The sequence below is a fragment of the Trichechus manatus genome, unplaced genomic scaffold, assembly GCF_000243295.1.
Source record: "Trichechus manatus latirostris isolate Lorelei unplaced genomic scaffold, TriManLat1.0 scaffold00135, whole genome shotgun sequence".
Lineage (NCBI taxonomy): Eukaryota > Metazoa > Chordata > Mammalia > Sirenia > Trichechidae > Trichechus > Trichechus manatus.
Window position 1 is genome coordinate 3055521 of NW_004444071.1, and position 27366 is coordinate 3082886.

The window sequence follows — 27366 nt, forward strand, 5'->3', positions numbered from 1 at the left end:
CAGGGAGAATTCTGGAAGAGCATCCTGGCCAGAGTCCAGCTAGTTCCTAAAACAGCAGCTCTACCCTCTCTTGTCCCTCTGTGTGGAGGAGGAAGGAGCCTTGGATGAGAAGTCTAGAAGGGCTCCCTGAGGCTCCTTCATCTCTACTCCCAAATTTTATTGCTTGTAGACTGGGAACAACCACGTCTTCCTTACCTACCTCACAAGTTTATAGTGGTCAGACAGTAATGATGATACTGCTACTGCTAATAGTCCTATGACTTTCCTAAGATATAAAGACTTATACCAAAGTAAGGTATTAATAATAGCGGTGAAGGTACTAAACTTCTGATTGATCTCTTATCCCTCCACTGGTACACTTTGCAGGTAATGCTGTTCTCTTGATCTTTCCCCCTACTCTCTCGTATGTATAAGGCCTTGAGTAGCAAATCCAAATCTACTTGTATAAGGATAGGAAATTAGCCTTGTTTTATGAAGTTATCCATTAGAAGTGTTGGCATGTCTTAAAGGAGGTATTAATGGGGACTCCTTCCTTCATGAGGGCTTTTAGGTGAGGCCTGGAAGTCCAAATGCCACTAAGTCGTCATTCTGTTATGTCTGTCCAGTCTTGGGTGACAAGATGGCGGTCCATTGTAGTGCTACAGGAAAACGAAGGAGTGCTACCAAGTTAGAACATTTGCTCTGATCACTTGGCTGATACTGTAGGAGAAAGAACAAAGAGGAAACTGAGTCCATCCCAAAGTCAAGGGTCCTTTAAAAACCTGTGTGAAGCATGAACAATAAACTTTGAAGTCTTTATTGGGTTTGTTTGCTTTTTAAATAACCCCTGAAGTGTGTTTATTGAGGAGAGAGGCTGAAATGACAGCACAGTTAGGGCCTGTTGGCTCTTTGGCCCAGGAAAAAATGAATATTCACTGGATAGTTTGATCTCTGTGAAGTTTACTCTACCACAAGGTCTCACAGATCACAACAAAGGCCTCCTGGGGGATCATGTAGTTAAAGGCAGGAATAGAGTTAACTTCAAATGTATTACTGAAAATCAGTAAATAACACAATTATGTGAATGTTTTCTCTCTGAAACAGAATGGTTTGAGAACTTCGAAGCAGATATTGAACGGGAAAAAGTTGATGTTCTTATGATTCAGATACCTAGTTTCTCTCTCAGATGAATAATTCTGGCCACCACGGTGGTTTTGTCCATTGTATGATTTTAAATGATTTTTGCCATGTCTCCTAGGATTGCCATAACAAATTACTACAAAGTAGGTGGCTTAAAATAGCAGAGATGTATTGTTTCACACTTCTGAAGGCTGGAGGTCTGAAGTCATGGCGTTGACAGAGCCATGCCCTCTTTCTCTAGCTTCTTGCCTCTTCCTAGCTTCTGGTGATTGCCAGCACGCTTTAGCAGACCTTGGCTTGTGGCAGCATAATTCGATCTCTCCCACTGTCTTCACATGGCGTTCTCCTCGTAAGTCTCTTCTCTGTATCTCTTGTAAGGACACCAGTTAGATTGGATTAATGACTCATCCTACTCTGCTGTGACCTCATGTTAACTACGATAATTTCATCTGCAACCTTATTTCCAGATAAGGTCACATTCTGAGGTACTGGGAAGGACATGAACTTTGGGGGACACTGTTCTCTCTGGTATACCCCACTTGGTAATATCTTGTTTTCCTATGCCTGTAAGGGAGACCGGTGATTCAGATTAATGAGGAACTTAATGGTGACGATTCTCCACGTTTTCCTCACAAGGATCTTCAACAGATCTTTCTGTTACATTCTCATCTGATCAAAATTCTTACATGACCAGTGTCTCTTGTTTGATCCAGATTTGGCTGCTTTTTATTGATGTAAAGTCTGTTTACCCCCAAGATGTATTGTTTGAGAAGTGATTGCAAATTGCAGCTGGAAATCTTCTCTTTTATCTTGTCATCTAGATCCAAACATCATAATTTAAAAAATAAATCAGGAGATTTTACAGAATTCAAAATGTAAAAATTCCCAACATCCAAGCAGATTTTTGGTTTTTTGTGTTTTTCTCTTTGGGATGCCATTGTTGTTGTCATTAGGTGCCATCGAGTCGATTCTGACTCACAGTGACCCTATGTACAACAGAACAAAACACTGCCTGGTCCCTTGCCATTCTCACAATTGTTGCTATGCTTGAGCCCGTCGTTGCAGCCACTGTGTCAGTCCATCTCGTTTGGATGCCATAGATAATTTTTCTCTGTATTTGTAAAATATACATTTAATCCCCAAACCAAATAATGTGTATTATTTAAATTTTAGTTAGCAAATCATGTTTGTTCTTATGGATTCATCTGGAATAAATGAGACAGCATGAGTCACTTGTGAAATAGGGCTGATGAAATTTGTCTTGATATTTTTGAAGATTGAATCAAAAGGGGTTTTTGAAACACTCACTTTAATGAAGTATCTAAAACAATATATTTACTCAAGTCACTTGTTATGCAACCATATAAAACATGATAAAATTTTTTAAACAGGTCTTCAAGGTTTTATAAGATTACATATTATAGTGATAAAAGTTTAAGAGTCAAAAAGGTTTGGAAAAGCTAGAGGAGAAACAGGAAGCTTTCTGTTACTACATGGTCAATTTGAACCAGAGTTAGAATTCGGGTCAAGTCCCTGGCCTCAGGGCCTTAAACAAGATCTTAACCTGTGGCTGAACTGCTCTCCATTCGCCTAAGCCCAGACTCCACTCCTCACACTACTCCTATCCTTGCTAATTGCTGCTGGACTGAAAACCACTGGTAAACCAGTTGCTGTCAGGTTAATTCTGACTCATGGCAACCCCATGTGCTTCAGAGTAGAACTGCACTTCTTTGAGTTTTTAATGGCTGATTGTCTTTCAGCAGGCCTTTCCTCCGAGGTGCCTCTGGGTGGACTCGAACCACCAACCTTTCCATTAGCAGCCAAGCTCATGAACCATTTACACCACGCAGGAACTCCACAGACCATGGGTGCTTCCTGAGGAAAACCTTACCTGTCCACATCCACTCCCAAGGCACACCAGCCCTGTTTTATACATTTTTTGAAATACCCTGTGCTTCTTTTGGAACATTTTTCACACTTTTAATTAATTTGGGTTGATGGTGAGCTCTGTGAGGGCAGAGATTGCCTGCCTTATTCCCTGTACCACAATGGAAAACTCTCACATGTTTTCCCCAAGATTCGAGAAGGTCCTCTGGTCAAATGCTTTTGTTTCTCCCCCTTTCCAAAGCACACTTTCCCTGGTGTGCAGTTCAAGAAATAACTTTTTGGGGTGTTTGTTTTTCCAGGCAGCCCATAGCTCCGATTTTGGTTTTGGATGTTTTCTGTTTGCTCTAAATAGGAGGGTTCCAAGTCTAGCATGTGCTGTCTGCCAGTTATTTCCAGATGAAAACACTTGGTAATGAAGTGAGTTCCTAATATTCTAAAAATCACTTGTAACCCAAATACCCGCACCTGCTGGCAGCTCTGAAGCCAGCCGTACAAAAACAGAGGGGCTGGCTGTTTATGCTGGGTGTGTTTTCTACCAGAGATGAACGCCTTTGTCTGCAGAGACCCTCTCTCTAGACATTTCAGAAACATCCTAATGTGGACAAGCTCATGGCATTGTAATATGTTGCCACATTTAATATTAAAACAACCAAGCATTTGAAATGCCTGCCTCTGAAAAGGACAAGAGGCCTTTTCAAGGGGGCAGTGGGACCGAAAGGGAGCAGCTGTCATCCAAATATTTGTAATAAATGGAGAAAAGGTAAGAGAGCAGTCCTCTGGGCTGGCGGGTCAGAGTTGTCTGAGGCGTGGACGCTGGAAGAGGCAGCGTCTCTCAGATGTATGGGGATCTGATTTATTTGTGGCAGTTGCTCATGTCAGTGTGAACACCCTGCATATTTCACAGAACATTCAGGGGTCAGCTGATCTCACAGCCAGGCTGGGATGGGCAGCCTCCCAGACTCCACTCTGTGTCCTAGGGCAGTCCAGGGCCTCTGGGAGCATCCTCAGAGTTCAGGTCAGGCCAGAAAGCTTGCAATTATTCTGGGAGCTGGAGAATCAGACCCTGGCCAGATGGACATGGAAGTGAAATAAGAGGCTACCGTTGTTCTGTGTTTTGAGAGACAAGTGTCTCATCCCTCTCTGGCAGAGAGTGTGGCCTACAATGGGCCATGCTCTGTGTTTATTGTCTCCACTAGCCTGATCCCCCAACACATACACACACACACACACACAAGCATTCACACACACGTGTACACACACACATGCACAGGCAAACGTGTATGTACACACAAGCACACAGACGCACACATGCATATACACAAACACAAAAACATACATACACACATACCTATGTATGCACACCCTTCTCAGCACAATGACTTAGGTTCCTGCCACCCTTGAAATGCGTCTTTACCTCGAGGGGTCTCCAGAAGCTCTGTCTTTAAGGCATATTTCCCTCCCTTTTCCGATCTTTAATTTTGGAATCCGTTCCTGATTCTCTGCCTGTCCTTGTGAATTTGACTTTTCTGGAGACCCCTTTACCCAGACTCAAGCACGCTTACCTTGGGCCCATTCCCACCATGAATCAGCCCTGACCACTCCCCTCTGAGTTCCTCTTCCCAGGATTCCAACCCGGACAAGAGCCACAGACAAGTTTATAGGTCTGACCAATGATTACCTAGCATTTTGAAAGGGAAAGGAACTAACATTTATTGACATTTACTACGTGCCAGGTAGGGAACTAGCTGTCTTAGCCAATTATTTCATTTAATCCTCGAACAACCCCATAGGTAGATGAAGAGGCTGGAAAGAGTAGTCTGTGAGTTTGTGTCCCGTCCAGGGGCCCAAGAGACAGTGCCCAGACCTGAACCAATGGTAATCTTGCTCTAAATAGTTACACTCAGGTGAATTTTTATAAAGCTCTTGGAATTGAATAAAGAGAGTACTCAAACACCCAGTCAGAAGAAGCCCTTTGCTCTTGGTTTTTCCTGCCTCCAGCCAACAGTTTAAAGGAAATGTTAGTGAATGTCCTTCAAGCTCGACTTCTCAAAAATGCGTCTACCAGCTGCTTTTATACCTAGATTAGCTGAATCCTCTCCGTTCCTGGCTGGCTTTTTTTTTTTTTTAAGCTTCTTTTTTTTTCTTGGCTACTGTTATTTCCCATCTTATTTTTTGGGGAAAGAATTTTGTTATTCTCATTACATTGCCTCTTTTCACATTGGATTCTCCAGGGAGCAGAAGCTGAGATGGAGCTAAGAGTACAAAAGGTTTGCTGGGGATACAACCCGTGAAAGAAGAAGGAGAAGGAGGACTGGGCAGGGCTGGCTGGCAGACCATGATACCCACCTAACAGAGTGTGGCAGTATCAGCCCATCAGGAGCTCTGAGCAAACATTGTCTATTAGAGGAACCCCCTTCTTCACTCCTGATGCCATATTCTTCTTCGTAAAGTCAGGCATCTCAGATTATTTGCTCAGCATACAGATTGAATCAATATGGTGAAAGGATACAACCCTGATGCACACCTTTCCTGATTTTAAACTAGTATCTCCTTGTTCTGTTCGAATGACTGCGTCTTGGTCTCTGTTCAGGTTCCTCATGGGCACAATTAAGTGTTCTAGAATTTGAGGGAAACCGTCAATGAGATAGATTGACAAAAAAGCTGCAACAATGGATTCAAACATACCAACGATCATGAAGATGGCATAGGACCAGACAATAGTTCACTCTGGTATACATAATGTCGCCATGAGTCAGAGCTGACTCTGTGTCAACAATGACAACAACAGCACGGGGTGGAAATGGCCAAGCCTAGTACCCCTACCTTGCTCAGTCATTGGCCAGGGATCACCCCCAAAAGAGCGTAACTTCAACTGAACAGCTGAGGTGGGCCGTGAGCTAACTACTCCCCTCACCAGCTGGACAGAAAGTCCTTTGGGGGGATCTGAGTGGTGCTTCTCTGTTGGCCACATGACCTAGGGATTTGCCTGCCCCTCTCTTGTTGTGATTTCTGTCTGTCCTTCACCACCTGATAGCAAATTATCTTCCACAAGAATCCACAGGAACAACGGATACAGTATTAAGAAACCTCTTGGCTTACAGCCAGAAGGTGAGCACAGACTTTGCATACCAGCATTGTAGAGGGGAGGTCTCCAGGGTACAGTACTGCTTGAAAAGTGGCATCATAGGGGAAATGGAGAGGAAGGCAAGGTGACTGAGCATTTGAGTATACCTGAGGGGAGAGGCCAACGCTGGGGGTGCATGCCACGTGTCTGCCATTTCTTTTGGCTTCAGCTGAGCTGGGGGGCCAGATTGGTTCCTTTGTCCTCTGGTTCTAGGTAATTTGAGCAAGATGACCCCTAGCATTGCCTTCAGTTTTCCAGAAGGCTTTGAGACTGGCTCAAGCTCAGAACTGAGAGATGGAATGGGGCAGTGGTTACTTCCACCCACACCCTGGGGAACCACCCCCAACCTGTTGATGTCAAGTTTATTCCAATTCATGGTGACCCCACCCCACCCCCTCCCAAATACTCACCTGCGGTCTAGGCTTACTCAGAAAATACCTCTTGCTTTCCCTCAGGCTCTTTTCTTATGGGTGTGGGACAAATTCTGAGTGTTAACATACCACTAAGGTGGAATCCCTTATGATACTAATATAGAGAGAGGCCTTCCAGGTACTTCATTGACCTCTTCTGACTGTTAGAAATTGCAGCCCTTTTTTTTCTTTTTTTTTTTTCAATCCAAACCTGGTCTTAATATTCCGTTGCCCTCTAGTCAATTCCAACTCATAGAGACCCTATATGACAGACTAGAACTGCCCCCATAGGGTTTCCAAGAATGTAATCTTTATGGACGAAGTGTTAAAAAGCAAACATGTCACCTGGAAGACTAAGGTGTGTATGATCCAAGCCATGATGTTTTCAATCACCTCATATGCATGCAAAAAGTGAACAATGAATAAGGAAGACCGAAGAAGAATTGATGCCTTTGAATTATGGTGTTGGCAAGGAATATTGAATATACCATGGACTGCCAGAAGAACAAAGAAATCTGTCTTGGAAGAAGTACAGCCAGAATGCTCCTTAGAGGTGAGGATGGCAAGACTTCCTCCCGCTTACTTCAAATGTATTGTTAGGAGGGACAATTCCCTAGAGGAGGACATCATGCTTGGTAAAGTAGAGGACCAGGGAAAAAGAGGAAGACCCCCAATGAGATGGATTGACACAGTGGCTGCAACAATGGGCTCAAGCATAACTATGATTGTGAGGATGGTGCAGGACCAGGCAGTGTTTCATTCTGTTGTACATAGGGTTGCTATGAGTTGGAACCGTCCCAATGACACCTAACAACAACAATCTTTATGGAAGCAGACTGCCATATCTTGCTCTCACAGAGCAGTTTTTGGGTTCAAACCACCAACCTTTGGGTTAGCAGCTGAACTCTTAACCACTATACCACCAGGGTTCCTTGGTCTTAACATGAGAATGGGTCTTTGCTGCAGAGAATCCCAAGGTCATTGCTTATATTTGTTTGTAGTCAGACAGATGGAGATTTGAATCCCAGCTCCACCTTTACCCAACTCCGTGACCTTGGGCAAATTAATCACTCATAGCCTCAATTTTTTTATCTCTAAGATATGGATTGTAATATCTACCTTAATGAGGTTGTTTTAGATCGAAATGAGGTGATGTGTGTGAAGCATTTAGCACAGTGCCTGGCTTATAGTGACAACTTAATCAATATTGATACATTCTCCCCTTGTCTATGATAACTCATGTTAGTTTGGGGGGCTTCTGATATAAAACCAAACCAAACCCTTTGCCGTCGAGTCAGTTCTGACTCATAGTGACCCTACAGGATGGAGTACAACTGCCCCATAGGGTTTCCAAGGCTGTAATCATTATGAAAGCAGACCGCCACATCTTTCCTGCACGGAGCAGCTGGTGGGTTTGAACCACTGACCTTTTAGTTAGCAGCCCGGCGCTTAACTGCTGTACCACCAGGACTCCTTCCTTCAAATATAAACACACCAATTAAAAGCAACCTTTGCATTTTTATCAACTTTTATGCTGATGTACCCATTAATTTAGCATCTCTTAATGCTTCACTTGAAGTTATTAAAAATATCCCAGTAGATAAATTCAAATGCCTCAGCATTTCCCTTATCTGAACATAAATAAAAACCAAGGGGCACAAAGGTATTTATATTTGGTGACATTCAACCATGTCACAGTTACAACTAGTCAACAGGCACATGAAGAACGTCCCTGATGGAAGCCAAGATTTCAAAGTTCTGTCCGCATCTGTAACGACTTGGCTCATTTTTCTAGGCCAGGGTTCTGTTGATTTGGCTCTATCGTAAATGAAGTCTCTGAACCAAAAAGGTCCTAGCAGATCATGAAGATGGATGAGCAACAGGGAAAATATCCAACAACTCCAGCTTCTGAGGAGCATAGTTGACTTGGAAAGGAAGTTCACAAAACTTAGCACGTCAGTCTACATGAACCATAGTGGGTTATGGGACCTGTCCAGCCCAATAATGCCTGGCAGAGTCTTTAAGAAGAAATAAAAACAAAAAAGAAAATCAGATTAAAAAAAAAAATTCTTAGGACACTGGATAGAAGAGATTCAGAAAAAGAGCAATGCGTGATGTTTGCCAGAGCATGTTGACAGGGATTATCATTTTGCAGCTTAAGTTATTTTCTCTCTGCTGACTTTAAAAACAGTGAAAGAAAATCAGAAGAGAAGCCCACTATTTTGATGGAAGCTGTTTTGACATAAGTGAAACCAGGCTTGGAACGAGGTGGGGGCAGGCTCTGGCCCAGCCAATGGAACAGACACTGGAAGGATTGAGGCGAGCTGGGAAATTGTTTCAAGATGGAGCTGGATCCACTTGAAAGAGGAGGGAACCGGAGGGTACAGACGTTCCGTCAATGTTTGAATTAGTGTGTGAGAGGCAACACGTGTGCTCTGAGGTACGTGGACCCACAAGAGTCTCCCTTTTTCTAGAATCACCTCTGGAGAAGGGGAAGGGGGTGGCTGGCTCTCAAAGGAAGTACTGTGTGAGCCTGAGAATTACTAGCTGGTTGTGAACTCTCTGATTTCCGACTTGGCTAGTTTAGGGAGCCATCTAGTCAAGTCTGAGTCATGGTGACCTGATGTGTGTTAGAACAGAACTGTGCTCCATAGGGTTTTCAGTGGCTGGTTTTCAGAAGTAGATCACCGAGCTTTTCATCTGTGGCACCTCTGGGTAGACTTGAACCTCCAAACTTTCAGTTAACAACCTAGCACAATAACCATTCGCACCACAGGGAATCTGACTCGGAGAAAGAGGGGCAGAAAGGGAGAATGTATGTTACTAACTTCAATAGCTCCCAGCAACTTTCACTGTGGGGAGTATGGGAGATGTGGCAGGGGCAATAGGAAACTCAGTTTTTGGGTCGTCTTTGACACATTTTTCAAGGTTTGGTGGTCCCGAGGTTAGGAAATAAATTGAACATGGCCCCTAGGACATGGTCTGGCTTCAGTTACCCAGATCGTTGATAGCAGCCTCTTTCTAGGCAAGGCTGAGGACAACACTGTGTGGGGGAAACATAGGACAGGCCACAGGAGATGCACCTGGCGGGGCTGGGGACTGGACATCAGGCCAGACTCGAGTTGGGGAATGCCATGCCCTGGAAATCTGTTTCTCAGTCCTGGCCAGCCTTCAGCTCTCAGGGGCAAGTCATAGCAGAAGACCTCTGTGATGGGAAATAAGTGTCTTTGGTTGGTTTAGGGAACAGGTTATAGGGGAGATGTGGAAACTTCATTAGCACATGATCCAGGCAAAAGAAGTACAGGAGAGACTCTGGAGCTAGTAGATTCTGGCATTGTGTCCTGGATAAAAACATAAAAACTAAAAAATGAAATGCAGTTGACATCAATGTATAGTAACATGAATATGTTAATGTATAATACGTACTATATACTATTGAGGGCAGTGGTGATTCAGTGGTGGAATTCTCACCTTCCATGCAGGATAAAACCAAATAAACCAAACCCATTGCGATAGAACTGCCCCATAGGATTTTCAGGGAGCAGCTGGTGAATTTGAACTGTCAGTCTTCAGGTTAACAGCCGAGCTCTTAACCATTGTGTCACCAGGGTTCCCCATGCAGGATACCAGGTTCCAATTCCTGGCCCGTGCACCTCAAGCACAGCCACCATTTGTCTGTCAGTGGAGGCTTGAGTGTTGCTGTGATGATGAACAGGTTTAGTGGAACTTCTAGTCTAAGAGGGACTAGGAAGAAAGGCCTGGCGATCTACTTCCGAAAATCAGCCAGTGGGTCTCCATGAGTTGGGAGGGGGGCCAACTTGATGGCAGCCAACAACAACAACATATGCTATGACATTAGCATGACATTTGGAAACTGCGTGGTTAGCGTTAATGAGGAAAGATTTCCGTTTGAAGTGGAGCTGGTTGATGATGACATTGAAACAGCAGGAAGAATGTAGGAGACAAAGCAGGAGACAGTGTCTCCATTGAAGTGTGGTCACGTGAGCAAACTTCCTGAACTGGAGTGATTGGGGTATTCAGTAGAATAACATGAGGGTTGCTATGAGTTGGATCGACTCCATGGCAGTGGGTTAGAGAATGGATGGTGGCGCAACAGTTAAGCACTCAGCTGCTAACCGAAAAGTTGGCAGTTCAAACCCACCTGGTGGCTCCCTGGGAGAAAGACCTGGCAATCTGCTTCCATAAAGATTACAGCCTAGGAAACCCTACGGGGCAGTTCTGTTCTGTCATATGGGGTCACTAGAAGTCAGAATCATCTCCGTGACAACTAATAATAATGACAACAACAGAAGACAGGTGAGATTCTTGCAGGGCTCTGAGGACTTGGTGTGAAGGAAATTGAGAAAGATATCATCAAAAGGGCATGTTTGCACAAATCAAGATTTTGCAGGGATAAATGGTAGAGAGGATGCAGAGGAGGGAGGTAAAGTCTGGTGACTAAGAACCTTGTAAAAAGGAGTCACTTTAAAAAAGCAAGACACAAAAAGCCACATCTTGTATGATTCCATCTGTATGACATATCCAGAAAAGGCAGATCTAGAGAGAGAGAAAGTAAATTAGTGGTTGCTTGGGGCCGGGAGGGCAGTGGGTGGGGGTGGTGAGAGAACAGGGACCAGCTGTGAGTGGGCATGAGGTATCCTCTTGGGATGATAAAAATGTTCGGAAACTGACTTATGCTGTTGGTTGTACAACTTGGTAAATTTACTAAAAATCATGTTGTATGGTGAATTATACGATATGCAGAATATGCCTCCATAAAGTTGTCTTTTTATTTTAAATAGTATTTTTTTAATAGAAGTGATGTTCTCATTAACCATTCATTTGTTGTGGTGCTTATTATGTGCCAGCATGAGGATACCAAAAAAAAAAAAAGATTTAAAGGGCATAAGCTTGCAATTTTCAAAGAAGACAAATCGCTGCTAAGAAGTTTGACCTGACTAGTCATCCCTGATGTGCAAATTGAAATGAGTTTGCTTTTGACTATCAGGGAAAAAAAAACCCTGTTGCCATCAAGTCCATTCCAACTCAGAGTGACGCTGTAGGACAGAGTAGAACTGCCCCATAGGCTTTCCAAGGCTGTAAATCTTTACAGAAGCAGATTGCCAGTCTTTCTCCCATGGAGCAGCTGGTGGGTTCAAACCTCCAACCTTTCAGTTAGCAGCTAAGGACTTAACCACTGCACCGTCAGGCCTCCTTTTCTGAAGATGAACTCCTGCCTGGTCTCCCTCCTTCTCCCTTGCTCAACCACAGTCTATTCTCAACACAGAAATAAAGGAATCCTTTTAAAAATATAGCATATACCATGCTATTCCTCTGTTCAAAACACTTCAACAGCTCCTGATTTTCACACAAGAATCTTTACAGCAACCCACAAGGCCTTGTAAGACCTGGTCTCCTGCTAGCTCTCTCACCTCATTTTCTATTACTGTCCACCTCCCTTACTCCTCTCCAGCCACAAAAGCCTTCTAGTCTCCAAACATACCAGGCATCTTCCAATTGACCACTTTTATGCTGGCTGTTCCCTCTGTCTGGAATGTTCTTCACCCATACAGCTCATGGTCAACTCTTTCACCTTCTTCAAGTCTTTGCTTCATGTATTCTTCCCAATCAGGTCATCTTGGCCACAGCATATATAAACCTCAGTCTGACTTTTCCAATCCTGCTGTGCTTAACCCTCTTAATCCTGTTCAGTGCTTTCTGTTTTCCCTAGCACTCCTCACCTTCTAACATACTATATAGTTGGATGCTTATTTTAGTATGACCCTGGTGTGTAATGGTTAAGAGTTACAGCTGCTAACCAAAAGGTCTGCAGTTTGAATCCACCAGGCGCTCCTTGGAAACCCAATGGGGTAGTTTTACTCAGTCCTGTAGGGTTGCTGTGAGTTGAAATCAGTGAGATGGCAACGGGTTTGGTTTTGGTATGGTTTATAGGGAGCCCTGATGGCTCAGTGGTTAAATGTTCAGTTGCTAACCAAAAAGGTCAGTAGTTCAAATCCACCAGCCACTCCTTGGAAACACTATGGGACAGTTCTGCTCTGTCCTATAGCGTCACTATGAGTCGGAATCGACTTGACGGCAATGGATTTGATTTTTGTATTTTGATTGTTTATATCTGTCCTATAGGGTCACTCTGAATTATTTATCATCTGCCTTCCCCGATACGCTGTAAGCCAAACAGAGACAAGGATCTTTGTTTTATTCACTGCTGTATCCCATGAGTCCCTGGGTGGTGCCAACGGTTAAGCACTGAACTACTAAACAAAAGGTTGATAGTTTGAACCCACCAAGAGGCACGTCGGAGACAGGCTTGGTGATCTGCTTCCAAAGGTCACAGCCTTGAAAACACTATGGAGCACAGTTCTACTCTGAACACACGGGATCAGCATTAGTCAGAATTGACTCGTTGGCAACTAGCAACAACAACTATACCTCAAATGCCTAGAACAGTGCTTGGTATATCGTAGGTATTCATTGGTTTTTTGTTGAATTAATCAATTTATAATGAGCAAGTAGTCATTTTATGAACAAAAAAATTGCATTATGTCATGAGAAAAAAAGTGAAACAAGTTCCCATGTATGTTGTCTGGTGCTCATCAATTCTCTGAGAAGGTGAGATTGACTCATTCATGTATAGCAAAGCCTGACTTTACCAGCACCCCTGGTTTCCTCCAGGAAAAATGTGACCAGCATCATCAGGATGCGTTGGCAAAGCTATGTGGCTGGAGTTCTACTTCGATTCTGTGTGGACTGCAGGTTGATCTCATATCGTTTTAAGAAACTCTGATGTACTCACAGTAATTCAATAAAGAAATGCAATCATTTGCAAATAGAAGCCTGCAGTTTCTCTTTTTAGGGCCTGTCTCTCTGCATTATGCTTTATAAGGTCAGTTCTCATCATTGATCAGACATTTTCTGCTTAACTTGGCTTCTGAATTCCTATTTCCAAAAGGCATATGGGAGCTTTGAAAAGCTTTTATTGATCCATGCAGAAATGAGGCACATGAAAACCTTTGAAGAAAAATGAAATTTTATGTAAACTTATTGCTGTATGATGGAAAGGATCATTACTTCTTTTTTTTTTTTTTTTCTTCTCCTATTTAGCTGTATTGGAGTTGGAAATGTGTGGTGCATCCTAGTGTAGAGCTACTTTGCTATGTAGATTGTGAATTTAAGTCAGTCTTGTTAGTTTAAGATGTGAACTTTGAAGATGGATGTGAAAATCAGTGATACCCTGCTGCATGGAAATCCAGATAATTTTTTTCCATTGATCATATGATTAGCTGCTTTTCTGTCCATTGTTGTTCTGCATGTATCCCACCCCTGCCCCCAACCCATTACATCCAGAAGCTCTTAAAACCAAAAACCCTTTGTCATTGAGTTGATTCCAACTCATAGCAACCCTATAGGACAGAGTAGAACTACCCCATAGGGTTTCCAAGGAGTGTCCATTGATTAGAACGGCCAACCTTTAGGTTACCAGCTGAGCTCTTAACCACTGTGCCACCAGGGCTCCCTAGGAGCTGTTAGCAGGAAGCAAAAAGAGAGCCAGAAAGGATATCACAGCCAATGGTTGCAGGAGATGGAATTAAAACAGGGAAATGGTATAAGGATGTACATTTAATGCTGATGGACACTAACGTAGCTGCTGCCTTGGAGGCCATCTTGGTTATCTAGTGCTGCTATAACAAAAATACCACAAATTGGTGGCTTTAACAAACAGAAATTTTTCTCAGTTTAGGAAGCTACAAGTCTGAATTCAGGACTGTTTCTCTGTTGGTTCTGGGGGAAGGCCCTTGTGTCTTTTCAGCTTGTTTTTTGCTTCCTTGGAGATCGCATGGGCATGGCATCTGTCTTCCCCCCTCTCTGTTTACTTGCCTGGTTGCTTGCTCAGTCTACTCTTTTTATATCTCAAAAGAGATCAAGACACACCCTACACTGATGCTGCCTTATTTAAATAACAAACAAAGACCCTTCCCAAATGGGCTCATAACCACAGGAAGCCCTGGTGGCACAGTGGTGAAAGTGATGTATTGCTAACTAAAATGTCAGCAGTTGAAAATCACCAGCAGCTGAGGGAGAAAGATGTGGCAATCTGATGTGGCAGTCTGCTTTTGTAGAGATTTGCAACCTTGGAAATTGACTCAACAGCAGTGGATTTTTTTTTTTTTTAATAGAGGTTAGGATGTACAATACATATTTTAGGGGGACACAATTCAATCCATAACTGAGGCTGACATGTTAAATTTAATGCGTGCATTCATAGAATCAGGGTAGAAAACCCACTTTATTACTCTTTTTCATATAATTCTACCTCTGTTTGATTCTGCGATAAATAGAAATAGATGTTCAATATTGGTTTGATTTAAGAGAATGTACATATTGATTTTTATTTCTTAGTCACTGATGCCAAGAATAAGATATCATTGAGTTCCTTTTATAAGTCTGATGTTGGGAAGACCAATTATATATGAAGTTATTTCATGTATGGTTCTGCCGTATGACAAGAACTGTGATTTTACTCTACTAGCAAGCTAACAAGTTAGCCTGCCACAGTTTCATGGCTGCTGGCAGAAGATATGAGATTCCTGAGTCAGAGATGAAAGACAGAAATAGCAGTAGCTGGAGTATCAGCATTTTTGTACTAATTCCCCAAATCCCAATTCCCTTAAGGCAACATTGAATTGTGTCATGGTGTATAGGTGGGTATTATTTTCATTTCATTGCCAAGATGTGGGGTGGCAACAAGTTTTGGTAGCTGATAATTTGGATTGGGTTTGAATGTCTAATATTGTGTCATAGATCAGAAAAAAAAATTCTTGGAATAAATATCTACCCTGATTCTTCAGTCTAAACTCATGTTCTCCAATCCAAATCTTATGATAAAAATAATTGAATACACACATTTTATAATAAAGAGAATATTTATTAACTCGTATTCCCTACTGTAGACTCTAGATATAAGGGAGAAGAGGGAAGAGTTGCTAGACCCCAGCCATTTATGCTTACATAGAGGAGATGAGAAGTAGTTAATATTGGCTTCATCAGTCTGCTCCTTCAGTCAGCAATTACTCTGTTCTAGTCACTTCATGGACTGCCAGAAGAACGAGCAAATCTGTTTTGGAAGAAGTACAGCCAGAACGCTCCTTAGAAACCAGGATGGTGAGACTTCATCTCACATACTTTGGACTTGTTATCAGGACGAACCAGTTCCTGGAGAAGGACATTATGCTTGGTAAAGTAGAAGGTCAGCGAAGAAGAGGAAGACCCTCAAGGAGATGGTTTGACACAGTGCCTACAACAATGGGCTCAAGCATAACAACAATTGTGAGGATGGCACAGGACTGGGCAGTGTTTCATTCTTTTGTACATAGGGTGGCTATGAGTCGGAACCAACTCAACATCACCTAACAACAATCACTTCTGCTCCTAAACCTAGACTCTGATCTATTTTCAAAGCCTCGTTGGTGCCTGAACCCCATCTCCCTCCATCTAGTCAAGGCTAAGTATCTCCTTCACTGTACTAGCAAAAAAGTAAATTGATTTCTCTTCAGAAAAGGCCTTATGAGTGCACCAAGGCTATCAGTCACTCTTACCAGTACAATATTCAGCCAAAAAAATTCTACCTTCAGAGTCCCCAAAGGAGAGTTTGGCTCTTTCTAGGGAGGCTTGAGGAATCTGTGATAAATGTGTTCAAAATTCAGTGTACCTGGAAGGCAAGACTGAAGAGAGGCTGCCCTTGGGGAGCTAGGTTACTAAATGACTCCAGGAAACAGCATTCACCCATGTTCCCATCCCCTCTTAAGGAGCTGTCCAAACTTGCCTCCCTATTTCCCAGCCAAGACTTTGCTGGGAAATTAATCTGTATGTATATATCACTTCCTCTCCACCTATTATTCTCTGGGAACCCAAAGATTTACAACTTCAGGCAGTCCTCTGGATTAATTAGGCTTAGCAGGTTTTAAGAAGACCACAAACAGCTTTTTAGCTTCCCGTTGCTTCTTAGGGGAGAGGAAATAAATGAGCGAGAACAATTGATCTCCGCTTGTCCTGCGTGTTATACAGGATGACTATTAGCAGCTAGTCCTGTTCTGTAAGACTCAGACCCTATCATAATAACTCGTCTATAAACATCCTCTTGCAGTCAATGTTTATTCTCTTGATGTCTATACCTGAAGTAGGAATGTCTACTTTGGCGAAAAGTCTGGGTTCCAGAATTCTTTTATGTGCTCTTTGAGTTAAGCAGTGTTTTCATGGCGTTGTAGTATAGGCCTTGGAATTCTGGGTGGTGCAAACAGTTAAGTACTCAGCTGCTAACCAAAAGGTTAGAGGTTTGAGTCCACACACAGGTGCCTTGGAAGAAAGGCCTGGCGACTTACTGCCGAAAAATCAGTCATTGGAACTCGGGAGCACAGTTCTACTCTGACATGCACGGGGTCGCTATAAGTCGGAGTTGACTTCACAGTAACTGGTTTTGGTAGTACAGGCCAGTGCTTGGTGGTGGAGATCCAAGGATCTTTGAATTATGCACATGTACATGCTCACGATTCAGCTTGGCAGGCTCCTTCTGTGGGTTCACACTGTGTGCAGGCATCAGTAATCCATGGTTGTATGCCCAAGGAGATTTTCAGAGGCATCTGGAGATGGCTTCTTCCAAGGGATTTGGCAGAACAGTCAAGAATATCAAAATCATTCTGCTGCCTTAAGCCCTGTTTTGATAGAATCAGGCTATAGATAAATAACGTTTGTCTCTGGCTTACAAATGCTTCCCTGTCTCTGCCCCTCTCTTATTCCTGCTTTGCCATTTTTCTTGTTCTTCAGACTCTAGGCGGCTTTATCCCTTCAGCTTTTCTGAGCACCCAACCTCACCAGGCAACCCCTTCCCAAGCCTCTTAGCACTGGAGAGCCCAGACTGCAGAATTACGACAGCGCATCAAGGAAGAGAGAAAAAGCTCAGAACTTTCTTTTGTATAAAGCACTTTCAGGGGAAAAGAGGGAGGAAGAGATCTGTTCAGAAAAGGCCAAGAGAAGCAAATAACCTGCAATAGATTTCCTAGGGAGAGTTCCAGGCTAGATTTCTGGATGTGCTGGTATTTCCTCATTTATTTTAAGGTCATCCCGTGATTGTCAAAATCAGATAAATTTTAGTCGAATTGAAGTAACAATTTTACATGCCAGAGGACAGTTTTCAATTATTTGGAAGAAATTTTTAAAAACCATATGATTGAGAAGCTTCTGAAAGGCTAATCATACCTGTTTATGAAGGTGAAACCTTCGATTTTTCAAAGGTGATTGTATGCCATTTCTTCTTTCTCAAGTGCGAACTTTGAAGTTTAGTGTAAAAATTCTAATGCTGGGTAAGAATCTTACTGAACAGAAAAAGCGATTTAGATTATGAATTAGCCAGGAAGGTGCTGGAAAATTCAGGTAAGTCATTTAAATACAGATAGGGAATGGGGGTGGGGTGGGTGATGTGTTTAAGATAATTTGAAGAATTCCTAAAAAATTATCCTGCCTAGAGAAAAGTGGGGTGCATAAACTCAAATTCTAGTAAAATTACTGGACTTAATGGTTTGATTGAGCCTGGAGGAACCCCGGAAGACATGGCCCCCAGACTCTCTGTTAGCCCAAAACTAAAACCATTCCTGAGGCCAACTCTTCTGACAAAGATTAGACTGGACTATGGGACATAAAATTCTCATGAAAAGTATGCTTCTTAGCTCAAGTAGATACATGAGACTAAATGGGCAGCTCCTGTCCAGAGGCTATATGAGAAGGCAGAGAGGGTCAGGAGCTTGTTGAATGGACACGGGAAATCTGGGGTAGAAAGGAGGAGTGTGCTATCACAGTATAGGGAAAGCAACTAGTATCATATAACAATTGGTGTATAAATATTTGTATGAGAGACTAACTTGAATTGTAAACTTTCACTAAAGCACAATTAAAAAAGAAAATTATCCTGCCTAAAATTCTCTCTCACCAGCTGGCTCTGATGTCCATAATTCATTTATTACACTGTCTTCAGGGTGACCTTAGGAAAGCAGTGTCCAGGAAGGAATAAAATAACCTGTCATATAGTTCCCTTCAGGTGTCAGTGTCTTATTTATTGCTAGGAAGCCAGGAGAGGATGGGGAGATGGTGCTGAGCTCAAGATAAGCTCTTCTTGCTTTGTCATTTTGCTAAGCATGGACCCTGCCAAAGGAGTTACTTACTGCCTCGGTCTCTGGCACCTTCCAAGGTTCTTGGAGCTTCCTGAGAGTACAGATGAAAAAGATATTCACGATCTCATACTCAGAATCTGCAATAGACCAGTCTTCTTACCTCTGGCAAGATACCTGCATACAACCCATCAAGTTGTTCAGAGTTTTGATATAAAAGGCAGAATTCCCCAAAGCAATTTCAAATGAACTGCCTTCTCCAGGCTAAATCTTTTTCAGGTTGATGGTAACTATCCAGGAGGCTTAAGACAGTTTGGACGTGACAAGAATTCTTCTGTTTTTCCAGGTGTGTGTTTTATCCTTGGCACTGAATCAAATTGTTGGAATGGTTTGCTCCTCTTATCGCTACAACTCTTCCTGGGAAACTAGCATTCACAATTAATAAGCCTTGAAAGCAACGTAGTCAGGATCTGTTCTAATACCCTCACTTTACAGATGAGGAAACTAAAGCACAGGGATGATGGCTTAAAGAGGGAAAATTGCACAGTGGACATGGCATAAGTTTTGGAAGCAGACACACTTGGGTCTACCACTTCCCAGCTGTGTGAACTTGGACAAGTTAATTAATATATCTGAGCCTCACTTCCTTCTCTTATAAAGAGAATTCTTGGAGAAATGGTGTGTATAAACCACTACTCAAAGAATGAACTCAAAACTTGGTCAGTATATTATAATTGCTATTGTTTTATGCAGCTGAACCCAAAGCCAGGATTAGGACTTGGGTGTCCAACTATCAACCTGTTTTCACTACCCATACCATTTTTTATAATATCCAAGCATATGTGTCATATTAAATAGTAGTAGTTTGCTCAAAGAAACTCTTACAACCTGGCTATTCTTAGGATTTTATACCCTTAAACAAGAATTTTTCCAGTATGGAAAAAAATACACAGTTCTAAGAAATGAAATCTAAACATAGTAGAAAAATTATGCAGCAGGGGGAGCACTGAGAGCCTGTCATGGATTGAATTGTGTCCCCCAAAAATATCTGTCAACTTGCCTAGGTCATGATTCCCAGTATTGTATGATTGTCTACCATTTTGTAATCTGATGTGATTTCCCTACGTGTTGTAAGTCCTATCACTATGATGAAATAAGATGGATTAGCAGCAGTTATATTGATGAAATCTACAAGATTAGATAGGGTCTTAAGCCAATCTCTCTTGAGATATAAAAGAGAGAAGCAAGCAGAGAGACATGGGAACCTCATACCACCAAGAAAGCAGTGCCAGGAGCAGACCACGTCCTTTGGACCTGAGGTTCCTGCACAGAGAAGCTCCCAGACCACGGGAAGATTGATGACATGGACCTTCCTCCAGAGTCAACAGAGAAAGCATTCCCCTGGAGCTGACACCCTGAATTTGGACTTGTAGCCTACTAGACTGTGAGAGAATAAATTTCTCTTTGTTAAAGCCATCCACTTGTGGTATTTCTGTTATAGCAGCACTAGATGACTAAGACAGAGCCAGATTTAATTCTCATTTTCTAGACTCCAACAGACTAGTCTTCACACTTCTTCATCCCACTGTATTTCACAGAACTGCTTGAGGTCTGGTGGGCTTTCTCATATGCCTGCTTTTTTATGTATCTGTTCACTTCCAGAGTTTATAACCCAGGATCAAAGGAAGTGTCTGTTGGGTTTGGTTAATGTTTGAAGACCCTTTTCTCCTCTTCACTTTACTCCATGGCAAAAATCCAGAATGATTCTGTCAGTGCGTTAACCTGACCGTTAGGTAAGAGGAACATATGCCTTTGGACCAGAACCTGGTACATTTTAAACACAGCAGGACACCTCTGCTTCTCTCTCCTGGTGCCTGAGGTGACTGTTATTGTTAGCTGCCGTCGAGTCAGCTCCAACTCGTGGCGACTCCATGTACCACAGAGCGAGGCGTTGCACGGACCTGCACCATCTTCATGATTGTTGGTATGTTTGAGGCTGTTGTTGCAACTATTGTGTAGTGTCTTCTAACCTAGGGGACTCATCTTCAGCACTATATCTAACAATAGTGTGTTGTCATCCCTATGGTTTTCATTGGCTAATTTTCAGAAGTAGATTGCCAGGCCTTTCTTTCTAGTCTGTCTTAGTCTGAAAGCTCTGCTAAAACCTGTCCATCTGTCAGTTTTTCGTACTGTGGTGGCTTGCAGTTCTGGAAGCTATGTCACCAAAATTTCAAATACCAGCAAGGTCACCCATGGTGGACAGGTTTCAGTAGAACTTGCAGATTAAGACAGAGGTGACTATACCTGCTACCTAAATGAAAGCTGGTCATGATCAGAGAGAAGGACTCCTTTTTTTTTTTAAATCTATACCTAGCTTAGACCAATCACGATTCAACCTGCAGGTCTGGAGTACCTTTGCTAAGTATGTTAATACCGTACAACGTTTGTGGTTCTTCAAGCTAAGGATAAAGGGGGAGGAGGTGGCTGGTTATGCCTCAACAATGCCTGCCTGACACTTGTTTGATCTTGTATCCCTTGCATCTGGCAGTATCAGACACATGGTGGATACTTCGGGGTTTCTGTCCAGCTAAGAGAGAAGAACTTTTAAGACAGACCTCCTTCCCGCATACCACCTGCCCCTGCTCGCAGGTCTGGTTTTCCGTGGTGACCAGATGATGGTGTTATCCTGGAGAAGGGGATTTTAATGTCTGTTTACCTGCAGTCCTTGTTTCTTTGAGGCAAAATCACACCATATACTTGGTATTCTTGGAAGGGTTCCCTGTGTTTCACTTACTGAAGATGTAGGCAGCACACCCCTAGGCCTTCTCTTTGTAGGCACTTGAAGACGGGAAGCAGGTTAGGTTTGTTAAGGATTTGGTTGTTGACACTCTTTGCTTGAGAACCAGTGACATGTAGAATGTGGCACGATTCCAGTGATGAAGGCATTTCCCTGGGTTCATCAGGGACTAGTGCGTTCTTATCTTGGGTGGCACAAGTTGAGGGTCCAGCCCAGCCTGGTTTCCTGACTTTGAGCAAGTGTTTTCTTTGCTAAAGCTTTAATGACCTAGTTCTGAATACTGCTCATTATCCACCTCATTTGATCTTCTGTTTTCTTATTATTCTTTAAGATCTGGAATAGTTATTGTGTGTTGGGCTTCACATGCATATCTCATTTATATTATTTCCTGCTTCTAAATATTTGGCAGCCCTCAAAAGTATGAATAAGTGACTGACCTTGACTCTTGTCTTCTCCATGCTAATCACCCCTCGTTCCTTCTACGGTTCCTGCAGTCCTAGTTGACACAGTCTCTGGCAGCTTTCTTTGTCCTGGTCACCTGATTGTGTGTTTCCCAGTTTGTCAGTGCTCCTGTTAATGCCCAGTCTGGAAATGACACTCCACATGTGCTGTGAACAGCCCACAGTAGGACTGTTACCAAGAAATGAACTCGATACTCATTCAACGCAGCACACCATTGCCAGTGTTTATATAGCAGTTACGTCTTAATACCACCCAGCCCCACCTCTCCATGCCCCCATTCATTATCTTTTTTCTTTTTACTTTAACTGCTATGAGGCAGAGGTTCCTATTGTTCTGCAGTTGTAAAGAACAAAACTTGACATTTCTCCCAAACCGTTTTACTCATTCTCCACCCTGGGGACTTGGAGCATTATTACATCAGAACTATATGAATGGGGGAGTCCCTGGGTGGTGTAAACAGCTAATGCTGTCAGCTACTAACTGAAGGGTTGGAGATTTGAAGTCACCGAAAGGTGCCTCAGAAGAAAGGCTTGGTGATCTACTTCCAAAAAAATCAGCCAATGAAAATGCTGTGGAGCACAGTTCTACTCTGACATGCTTGGAGTCTCCATGAATTAGAGTTGACTTGACAGCAACTGTTTTTTTTTTTTTTTTTAAAATATGAATGGGAATCTAGCATAATTCTGATGCAAGAAATTGTTGAGGGGGGTGAAGTTTTTTTTTTTTTTTTTTTTTTTTAAAGATATGTTAGGATTGGCTCTGTTAACAGGAAAATCCTTCTCTGACTCCCAATCCTTGGGTACTTTTCATTAGTAATTACTAGTTCATGGGTTTGTTTTGGGTTTTGGGTTATTTTTAGTGTCCACAATTATATAGATTAAAAGAATAAATTGAATGTTAATCCTCTTTAGGAAGCTGAGTGCCTCAGTGTAACCAAATTTCTAATCACATAGGTCCCATGTGGGCCATTGAAGGCATCTACCTACTGCATTGTTCGAGGAGGGTGTTTCGAGGTTTTAACCCAGCCTTCTCCTTTCGTTGCAGTTACCTGGCTGAGCAGTGCTGGAATGGCGGCTTCATCTACTTGATCATGCTGCGTCGCTTTAAGCACAAAGTCCATTCTCCTTATAATGGCAACAGTAGCAACAGCTCTGAACCAGGAGAGACACCTACCTTGGAGCTGGGTGATCGAACTGCAAAAAAGGGAAAAAGAACGAGGAAGTTTGGGGTCATTTCTAGGCCTTCCACCAACAAGGCCACTGAAGAATCCAAGAGCAGCACTGGCTGTGAGCTGGACAACGACCTCAGCTCTGAGCTGGACAATGGTCCAAACCCTGAACTTGGAAATGGTCATGTCTTTGAGCTAGAGAATGGCCCAGATACTCTCAAGGAGGTGGCTGGATCCCATCTAGAGAGGTCAGAAGTGGACAGAGGGACAGAGCACAGAATTCCAAAGACTGATGTCCTTCTGCCCACAAGCCACGACAAACGCTACCTCTCAAAATCCGGGAAGACAGACTTCCAGTCAAGTGACTGCCTGGCACAGGTAAGGTTTGGTTTGATTGTAGAACCTGAAATATTTTGAGGTTGTTTTAAGGTTTAGAAAATATATCTAAGATGACCTTGCATTTAGAAGCAACGGAATTCATTAAGATAAATGACCTGCAGACATAACAACAGCAATGTTCAAGTCATTTTATCCTGTTTAAATAAAGAGCCAGTCAAGTGACCAGAAGTGGAAAATGCAAGTCTTCTGTGGTTATAATTTGAGTCATATGAGACGCAGATAAAGTACTTGAGCTGCACCATTATTCATCAGCTGCTGTCACCACTGGAATTGTCACCACTAGGCCAAGAATTCCTGGTGGCAGTTGATAGCAGAACTATCCCAGCCTCAGTATTATACAGGAAGGATGTCCTATGTTCAGGGAAGCATCTGCTTTTATTTTTAATAGTTCAAAAGCGGTAACATTTTCATGGGATCATGTGTATGGCATTGCTGAATTACAGAGAAGTTTGGAATCTTCACAGAAACTTCTGATATTATGTTATCCAACTCTGATGGTTAAGGTTGGCCTTACCTAAAAGTAAAGCAGATGTGGTATAATCTGAATGGTAATGGGTAAACTTCTAGCTTCAAATTGTCTCCCCCATTATAACCAACATTCTCTCATTAGAGTTACATTTCTTTGGGGTAAGCATGTTCATTCTAAGAATCCTCTTGGCCAGCATTCCTATGGGTTCCTAATGAAGCAGTGACTTTCTAGGTGGTTGCTGATTGGTTTCTTCTCTGGCTCAGGAGACACCCTCTAGGGATGAAAGGGAAAGGTGGAGAATGGGCGGAGTCAGACAGGTCTAGGAGGTGTCAAGTTCAGCTTTGCATTCTAGGAAATGTTGCCCTGAGAGCGAAGGCAGTGTGTATTAATTAAGGCTAGTTGTTGTTGTTGTGTGCTGTCAAGTCAATTCTGACTCATAGCGACCCTATAGGACAGAGTAGAATTGCCCCATAGGGTTTCCTAGGCTGTAATCTTTAAGTCTTGTCTCCCGCAGAGTGGCTGGTGGGTTCAAACCACCAACCTTTTGGTTAGCAGCCAAGTACGTAAACACTGCACCACCAGGCCTCCTATAAGGTCACTATGAGTTGGAATCAATTCCTGGCACACGACAACAACAACTATTAAGGCTACTTATTGCATATTTCTGCAATTTTAGCCGATCTGTGTGATAGATTGAGAAGAGTCAAAATAACCCCTCCCTCAAGGGATCATGTTCTTTCATTTGGAGCTGGATGATCTTCATAAAACCTTACACAGACGAGGCAGTCACATTATTTGTAGATGGGATGTGTAAACAAATGAGAAGGAAAACAATTATTAATATCTTTATCAATGATTTTCTACCGATTTATGGACCACAAAAGAAGGATTAAGGGTGATAAAAAGATTATAATGTGTACCCCAAAACCAAAATTAAGGGCAATAAAATATTATAATGTGTTCCTTATTTTGTAAAAATGTTATAATGTGTTTCTTATCAGTGAATACAATATCTCGATATGACTTTTTTCTAATGATTAGGTTGTGAATACACAGGATGCCTAAAGTGAATAAATGAGCGAGTGTTGACTCCCTTAATCATTTTGAAAGTTAAGATACCAGAGAAGGTCAAATCTTACATATAATCCAAAGGATAGCCTTTCTTTTGATCTAAGATATAGTGGATATCTTTGATCTTCATCAGTAAGTGCTTCAAGTCCTCTTTGCTTTCAGTGAGCAAGGTTGTGTCATCTGCATATCACAGGTTGTTAATGAGTCTTCCTCCAATCCTGAAGGACATCATGCTTGGGAAAGTAGAGGATCAGCAAAAGAGAGGAAGACCGTCAATGAGATGGATTGACGCAGTGGCTGCAACAATGGGCTCAAACAACGACTGGGAGGATGTCCAAGGACTGGGCAGTGTTTCGTTCTGTTGTACCTAGGGTCACTATGAGTCGGAACCGACTCAATGGCACCTAACAACAGTGAAAATAACTTAGAATGATTTAAAAGAAAAAAACTTTTAAGAAAGTACCCAACCTCTGTTCCTTCCTCTTAAAAGCAATGAAATAAAATTGGATTTTTGGATTCGAGTATCTGAAGACCACACATATCAGGGTTCCTTTGCCTGGTTGTCAAGTTCAAGGTCAAATGTCCAAACAAGATGTAAACAAGGGTGAAAAAACAAACCTGACCTATTGCACTTGGGGCTTTTTTTGTGTGTGTGTGAGCCACATGCCAATAGAAAGGAGAGACTCGCGTCTGGAATTTGCATTCTTGACAACTGTCCATAATCCAACTGATTATTAGCCCTAAGTCATACTTTTGGTTTCTGTAACTTGTGCTGGGCCACACACCTTCTCAAGCATTATTTGGTATCCCTTTCTTTCAACCCCAGAAGTGCCTTCATTAGTGGGTTTGCCCTGGATTGATAGAGAGTTGGCAAGAGGTTGAGCTCCATATACTGGAGACATCTAAATTGAAACAAATAGTCCTTCACAGAAAGTTGCTTAGGTTCTTGTGGATTTTTATTTTTACTCCAAGTTGAGACCAAGATCTTGCTAAAACGGAAATTTTCAGGACAACAAAAATTAGCTATACTGCCTAAGCCTTTGAGGAAAAAATTCCATCCATTTGAGTAATGGGAGATTAAACATGCCGATGTTATTCTGTTTCTGTTTTATTGATGATTTAATGTACCTACAAAGACTGAAAAAGTTACAGAAAAGGCTTATGATGATCTTTCAGACCATATTTTATTTGTCAAGTACTTCTTTTTCATACTTACTTGTTCTAAGAAAACATTACATTAAAATAAATTTTTAGTCTTTGTTTTTATGTTCTGTTCTCCCTTAAGGGAGCTATAAAACCAAAACCAAACGAAACCCATTGCCATCAAGTCGATTCAGACTCATAGTGACCCTACAGGACAGAGTAGAACTGCTCCAAAGGGTTTCCAAGGAGCAGCTGGTGGATTCAAACTGCCCTCCTTTTGGTTAGTAGCCAAGCTCTTAACCGCTGCGCCACTAGGGCTCCAGTGGAGCTATAAACCAAACCAAACCAAATCTGTTGCCATCAAGTCAATTCCAACTCATAGCAACCCTAGAGCACAGAGTAGAACTGCCCCATAGGGTTTCCAGGGAAGTGCTGGTGGATTCAACCTGACATTTTGGTTAGCAACCATAGCTCACCATAGCTCTTAACCACTGTGCAACCAGGTCTCCAGTGGAGCTATAGGAAACATATTTCCTTTTTAAAAATATTTTCTTTTAAAAAATAGTATGTTTCTGTAAAATATTAACACATAGTGGTATATATGCAAGCAGATTAATTTTAAAAAATAAAATAGTTTGGTCCCTCTTATCAAACATAAAAATCTCCTAGGATATAGACAAGCAATTTTAGAAATGAGTTCAGAGTTCTTTATTAACTTTCTAGTAAAGATCACTACTCATCTCAGATGACCGTGTTCACCAGGCTGTGGAAATGAATACAGCAAAACTTAGTCACATAACATAAAAATTAAAAAAAAAATCCTACCATTTGCCAGCAGCTGAGTTTATTCACAACTGGCATGTGTATGTCTGTGGCTGTATCTGTGGTCTTACCTGGTAGTTGTAATCCTCCTGGCACAGCACTAGACCTTCCCTATGCCTCCTTGGTAAGTGGTTCATCAGAGACCTCATAAAGACCAGCTCAGATCTGAATCTACAGAAAAGGATGGGAAACGTGGTTGGAGAGTCGGACTCAGGACAGCCCCCAGGTGGTCCCCAAAGTACTGCAAACAGAGGCGGCCTGAGGAGCATCAGAGGATGATCCTCTTATTTAGGAAGCCCCCATGATCCCTGAGTGAGCT

General features: G+C 42.3%; 1 protein-coding gene across 1 annotated transcript in view; it reads left to right on the forward strand.

Annotated features, from left to right (window-relative positions):
- Positions 1-27366, forward strand: part of PDZD2 (PDZ domain containing 2) — a 304746-nt gene that overhangs the window by 170290 nt on the left and 107090 nt on the right. Inside the window, exon 2 of the mRNA XM_004385222.3 lies at positions 23020-23521. Coding sequence (XP_004385279.1) covers positions 23020-23521 — 502 coding nt within the window. The remainder of the gene's footprint in view (positions 1-23019; positions 23522-27366) is intronic.